This window comes from Eimeria acervulina, genomic scaffold (assembly GCF_000499425.1).
Source record: "Eimeria acervulina Houghton genomic scaffold, Eah_scaff116, whole genome shotgun sequence".
Classification (NCBI taxonomy): domain Eukaryota; phylum Apicomplexa; class Conoidasida; order Eucoccidiorida; family Eimeriidae; genus Eimeria; species Eimeria acervulina.
In genome coordinates this window covers 40,001-46,941 of record NW_013550357.1, presented here as the reverse complement: position 1 = coordinate 46,941, position 6,941 = coordinate 40,001, and the positions used below count along the sequence as shown (strand labels likewise).

At 45.6% G+C, this 6,941-nt stretch overlaps 1 protein-coding gene across 1 annotated transcript; it reads right to left on the bottom strand.

The window, feature by feature from the left end:
* Positions 1-903: 903 nt before the first annotated feature.
* Positions 904-3,774, bottom strand: EAH_00017960 (patatin-like phospholipase domain-containing protein, putative; the record flags this gene model as incomplete). Its single annotated transcript, XM_013397563.1, has 2 exons — positions 904-1,991; positions 2,652-3,774. 2 exons carry the CDS (start codon positions 3,772-3,774, stop codon positions 904-906), a joined length of 2,211 nt encoding a protein of 736 aa, XP_013253017.1.
* Positions 3,775-6,941: the final 3,167 nt, after the last annotated feature.

Genomic DNA, 6,941 nt, shown 5'->3' with positions numbered 1-6,941 from the left:
ATATATATATATATATATATAACTGCGCTGTCTGCTCCTAAGGGGCCCCCTTAGGGTTTATACAGCCTTAGCGTTATTACAAACTGACGAATACGTCGCTCTAAACAGAGCCTTTCACAACTTCACGCAGCTACACAAAAATCCAGGGGGCCCCAGGGGCCCCCAAAAAGAGGGGCCGCTGGGGCCCCTCTATTTAAGGGGGCCTTAGGGGCCCTCCTTAAGGGCCCCTAAGGCCCTCTTTAGGGGCCCCTAAGGCCCTCTTTAGGGGCCTCTAAGGCCCCTCTTTAGGGGCCCTAAAAGTTAGGGCCCCCTAGGGGCCTTTATAGGGACCCAGACTGGGGCCCCGCTTCAGGGGCCCCTCTTCAGGGGCCTTTATAAGGCCCCTTGCGAGGGGCTCAATAAAGCCCCCCACCTCAGCTCTCCTTTACGCCCCTCTTAGGGGCCCCTAAGGCCCCCTTGAGTGGCCCCTAAAGCCCCCTCTAGGGGCCCCTAAGTCTCCCCCTAGGGGCCCCTAAGTTTCCCTCTAGGGGCCCCTAAGTCTCCCTGTAGGGGTCCCAAAGTCCCGCAAAGGTCCCTTTAGGGGCCCCTAAGGCCCCCTTTAGGGGCCCCTAAGGCCCCTTCTAGGGGGCCCTAAGGCCCCTTGTTAAGGATCCGTATGCCCCCTTTTAGGGGCCCCCCTTTAGGGACCCCTTTAGAAGCCCTTAAGGCCCCTTTTAGGGGCCCCTAACGCATCCTCTAGGGGCCCCTTTGACCTCCTTCAGGGGCCCCTAAAGCATCCTCTAGGGGCCCTTTAAGCCTCCTTCAGGGGCCCCTAGGGCCCCTATTAGGGGCCCCTAAGAGGAGTGATGCAGTTGAGTTAGTTGGGTGTGGGGTGCTGTGTTTGAGCGCGTCGTTTGTCGGGGATTAAATATTTTGAGCTGTCTCCGCAGCCCAGCCAATCCGTCTGCCTATGTGCAGCAGAGCAGCAGTTGAGCGATAGTCAGCATAATCATTTAAAAGAGTTAGAGGGGCCTCAGGGAAGAGTGTGTGACGCACAGTAACCATAGGGTAGGCCCTCTTTATATAAGATATTATCTGTCTATTAGTTAAGACAGACTCAGATGCAGGCACTGAAGAAGAAGAAGAAGAAGATTGCTGCTGTCTCTTTAAGAATGGGGGGCCCCCTAGCAGCCCCAAATGTGCAGCAACTGCATGCAGCTGCTGCTCTAACTCTGTATCATCAACAGGTGCTGTACCCACAAAATCTAAGATAATCCCCTTCCCTTTAAGGGCTGCTGCTTCATCAACTCCTTGCTGCTGCAGCAGAGGCTTGCAGGCTTCAACAGCAGCAGAGACACCGCGAATAGCAGCAAAACGCCCGTCCATAAAGGCCCCTTGCTGCTGCAGCTTCGGGCCCCCTTGGGGGCCCCACACCTGCACAGGAAGAGACATCCCTGGGGTTGCACTTGTAGCTAAGAGGGCCCTTATAATCAAATCTCGCTCGCTTAGGGGCCCCTTAGAAGAAACAAACTGTCTCTCTTCTTCTTCTTCTTCTTTGTCTCTCTTGCAGTGGGTGTATGAAGATAAAGGAGGAGGGCCCAGCAGCAAACAAGTGTCTCCTCGGCCGATGTCTCTAAACACAAATGCTGTGTCTCCCCCGCCTACCTTTGCTGCTGCTATAACTGCTGCACGCCCTCTAGCAGCAGCAGCATCAGCAGCATCAGCAGCAGCAGGGGGTATGGGTTTAGGGATTGCTTTTAGAAGTTTATTTACTGTCTCTTCAGCAGGATTTGTACCGCACTTATGTGCGAGGCCTAATACGCTGGGATCGGATCCCAGAGGAGACACCCCACGCCTCTTTACTGTCTCTTCTGCTGCAGCAAGCCAGGAGACAATTGTAGATATGTTTAATAAACTCTTAATCCCTTTATCACACTTAAAAAAATTGCTTAGCTCAACGCCCCCCCAAACATCCCACAGAAATCTGGCCAAGTCTAACTCTCCTCCTTGTCCTAAGAACAAACAAAATGCAAATATATATTTATCTTTAAGTCATCGATTATATATATATATAAATAAATATATATATATATATATATAAACAAATAAGCAAACAAATATATATATATATGGGTGCGAGCAAAAAAGAATTAAAAAACATATATAGATACATATATAGATATATATATTTATATATATATATATATGCACACAAATAAATATATATGATATATAATATATATAGAAACAAATAAATAAATAATATATATATATACATAATGAATAGATATAGATAAATATAAATATATAAACATATATAAACATGTATATATATTTATATGCAAGCAAACAAATAAAGGCATAGATGCATTAGTAAGAGGATAGATGTAAATAAATAAATAAATGCATACATGAGCAAAAATAAATAAATAAATATATAAGTATATAGACATAAATATAAATATATAAATATATAAATATATATATTTACTGATGATAAAAGTATTATTGTAATGTGTGCACAGCGTAAAACTACAATTATTACTTGTGAATAATTGTCTCATAAGTTTATTGCATGTAAACAAATTATAATTAATAAATAAATTAATTATTTAATTTAATTAATCAATTAATTAATTTATTTATTTATTAATTTATTTATTTATTTATACCGGGGGCAAACCCAAGACTAGCAGCAGCAGAGAGGGCAGCATGATGCGACCCTGCAACAACATGCCACCGAAGTGTCTCCTTTCTTGCTGCATATTGTTCAGCCAGCCCCATTATTATCCCTGCATGCAGAGGGGCCTTCGCGAGGCCCCCTAACAAAACTAAAATAGAACAAGTAGGGCCCCCAGAGACCTCCTTGAGAGCGTCAGGAGAAGCTTCTATAAACCCTCGCACTTGAGATAAAGACACAGGAGGGGGCCCCCCTTCTTGTGTCTCCCCTGCTGCTCCTGCTGCTCCTGCTGCTCCTGCTGCTGCTGCTGCTGCTGCAGGAGCAGCTTTGTTGCGTTTGTATAGACGCTCTAAAGCCTCGGGTATCTTTAAAGGAGGCGGAGACAGCTTAGGGTCTCCTATAAACCCCTGCATTAATTCATCTGCATGCATGCCCTTCGATTCTAAAGTCTTAGATAGCGTTTTAAAAACAGACAGCAACTCTCCTATATCTACCTCTCCTCCTTGCTGGTGCTGCTGCTGCTGCAGTTGCTGCAGCAAGCGCAACGACTCTAACAAACCACCGTCTACCCCGCTGTCTTTTATTATCTTCTCCGCTGCTGACTGCAAACCAGGGAGACGCATTAGGCCCTCTAAACCCTCCAGAAGAGAGGGGCCCCCAGGGGCCCCCTCCTTTGGGGCCCCCTTCTTACGTGACCCCCCCTTAGGGGCCCCCTTAGGGGTCCCCTTAGAGCCACCTGCAGCGGCTGCAGCACCCAAAGGGGCCTCCTTAAAGGCCCCCAGCATCTCCTGCAGAGACGGTAAGCCCTCAGGAAATAAACCCCCTAAAGGGCTGTCTTTTAAAGAGGAAGGGCCCCCAGAGGACCCCAGCTCAGCAGCAAGACCCTTCAGCATTGCTCGCATGCTAGCAGAGCCTTCACCACTGTTATCTCCTGTTAGAGACTGCAGCAGCTGAGACAGCAACTCCGGAGAGAATCCTGCCTCTGCTGCTGCTGCTGCTGCTGCTGCTGCTGCGCCTCCACCCTTTGGCGGGCGGGTGTGTGGGGCCCCACGGACGAAGGCATTGAAGCATAGACAAGAGAAAAACAGAGAAAAAAACAAAAAATTTAATTGCATTTTGTCTAGCAAAGAGAATAACAAAGGGGGGATAATTTCAAAGGGAGAAGCTCCAGCTGCCTATACACCGCAGGCGGTCTGGGACCGTTGGCTGTTAATGGGGGTCAGAAAAGTAGAAAAAACAAATAAAAAGAATTAAAAAACCTTTTATCTAAATAATTATTTCTATTTAATTGAAAAATTATAGAAAATAATGCAAAATAAAACCCTCTTCAGCAACAGCAGCAGCAACACACAGACCGCTCGCTGTGCAGCCGCTATGCTGCTGCTGTACAGACACCCGGAAGCTGCTGCTGCAGCAAGATATTGTTTGTTATAATTGATTTTAAATTAACTTTAATTTTAAATTTATAATAAATAAATAAATAATAATTATTTCAATAGTTTGTCTGCAAGAAAGGATGAGGTCTGCGCCGACTGCTCGGATATACCACTGCAGTGTACAGCAACAGAAAACAAACAGCAGACAATATAAATTTTAATATTTAAATTATTTTAATATCTTCTAATATTATTATAATGCTGTTATTTATACATTTAACTGCTGCAGAGGTCGGATAGAGCAGAAACAAACGCCCCGAGCAGCGGTGTCTGCTGCTGCTGCTGCTGCTGCTGCTGCTGCTGCTGTTACGGGCAGGTTAAGAAGGAAAGCCAGCATTGTTTCTGCTGCAGTTCCTGTTGCTGCTGCTGCTATTGGGGCTTTTATTGTTGGTGCTGCTGCTGTTTCTGCTGTTGTTGCACTGATTTGGTTTGCTGTTTCTGCTGCTGTTGTTGCTGCTCTCCTTAATGCCCCCCTGATTCTGCTAGCTAGCTAGCTAGCTAGCTAGCTAGCCAACTAGATATCTAGATAGCTAGCTAGATAGCTAGATTCTTGAATGTCTTTTTAATCAATATCTGCATATGAAGCACTTTGTGTTTGTCTTCGCCGTCGGGTGTATCTACGCAGAGGAGACAAAAGGAGATAAAAAAAGAAACAAAAGGAGACAAATAAAGAGACAAAAGTAGACAAAAGGAGACAAAGAAGAGGCAAAAGGAGACACTTTCTTTAAATGAATAAAGGAGATGCTTTCATTCGCTTTCTTTAAAAGACTAAAGGAGGCACTTTTGTTAAAAGAGACAAAAGGAGACAAAGAGGAGACACTTTCTTTAAGAGACAAAAGGAGACAAACAGGAGACACTTTCTTTAAAAGAGACAGAAGGAGACAAAGAGGAGACACCTTCTTTAAAGAAACCTTTTCTTTAAAGAAGACAAAAGGAGACACTTTCTTTAAAAGAGACAAAAGGAGACATCTTATTTAGGATAGAGAAGAGGAGACAAAAAGGAGACATCTCCTTCAAAGGAGACACCTTTATTAAAGAAGATGCAAGAGAAAGAAGCTGCTTGCAGGAGGAGACAGATTAAAAAGAGAGATGAAGAAAGAGAGATAAAAGGAGACAGCAAGAGAGACACAAGCAGAGACAAAAAGGCGAGAGAGACAATTATTAATGAAGCCTTTTTTTGCTGTCTTCTGCTGCACTGTCTCCTTCTGGTGTCTCTATTCTTCTTTCTTTTAAGAGTTTAGAGAAGGGTAGACAGAAATACAAACAAAAACAAATAAAAACAAAGACAGATAAAGAAAGATTTAAGACATACAAAAACAAAGACAGATAAAGAGATATAAAAGCAGAGACAGATAAACGCAGAGACAGATAAAGACAAAGACAGAGACAGAAACAAAGACAGATAAAGACATACAAACAGAGACAGATAAAGAAAGAGACAGGTAAAGACAACTAAGAAAGAGAGAAGAGCAAAGAAGGAGACAGAAACAAAGACAGATAAAGACAGAGACACATACAGCAGAGACAGACAGACAGACGAACAGAGACAACGAGATAAAAAGACAAAGAGAGACAAACAGCAGAGACAGATGGAGACAAAAGGAGACAGAGGCTTCCTCTAGCAAACGCACAAACAAATAATCGCTCCTCGCTGCTGCTGCTGCTGCTGCAAGGAGACAGACAAGCAGCAAAGATAAAGAAAGAGACAAAAGGAGACAGCAAAGAGCGGCCTTCGCTTTAAGCATATATATGAAGCCTCTCTCGTTCTTCCTTAGCAACTGTCTCTTTAGCTGTCTCCTTCTGTTTATCTGTCTTTAATATAATAACCTTATTTGTCTGTCTCCTTTTAAATTAAGCATATCTTTAACAACACTGAGGCAGCAGACAGAGACAGATTCGGAGACAATTCAGAGGAGACAGACAGCTGCAGAGACACCCGAAGGAGATATTCAAAATATACGCCCTACGACTGTCCTCTTTAAGCAGCAGCTGCAGCAGCTGCAGCTACAGCAGCAGTAGCAGGAGCAGCTACAGCAGCTGCTGCAGCTACAGCATCAACTACAGAAACAGCTACAGCAGCAGACGCAGTAGCAGGCGCAGCTACAGCAGCAGGTGCAGCAGCTCCAGCAGCAGCTACTACAGCAACAGCTACACCAGCAGCTACATCACCAGCTACAGCAGCGGCATCGGTGTATTTGCTGCAGTGCCGCCTGCCGCAGCAGCAGAGCAGCACGAGCAGCACGAATAGCAGAGCAGCACCAACAAGTAGAACAGCAGCAGCAGAGCAGTGAACGCAGCAACAGCAACAGCAGCAGCAGCACTTGTAGCAACAGTAGCAGCAACAGAGCAGCAGCAACAACACCAGTAGCAGAAACCGTTAAAGCATACCCGCAGCAACAGGAGCAGCAGCAGGAGCGGGAGCAGCAGCTGCAGCAGCTGCTGCTGCGGCTGCTGCTGCTGCTCCCTGCTCGATGCTTGCGGGAGGTCTGCTGCTGCTCCTGCTGCTGCACTCGCGCCGTTTTATTTCTTAGAATAAATGAGAAAAGTAAATATAATTAAAATATATTTTGTGCTGCTGCAGCACTGACAGCAACTCTGAACCCTGAGCGAAACAGCAGCAACAGCAGCAGCAGCAGCAGCAGCAAAGGGGCCCCCCGTTGCTGCTGCGCTCGGGGCCCCCAGCAGCTACCTCCACTGACATCACACTGAAATATATAAAAGCAAAGGCAGAGATAATATTATTAACACTGCAGGCACACGCAGCAGCAACAGCAGCAGCAACAGCAGCAGCAACAGCAGCAGCAACAGCCACGGCGGGAGTAGTAACAGCAGCAGCAGCAGCAGCA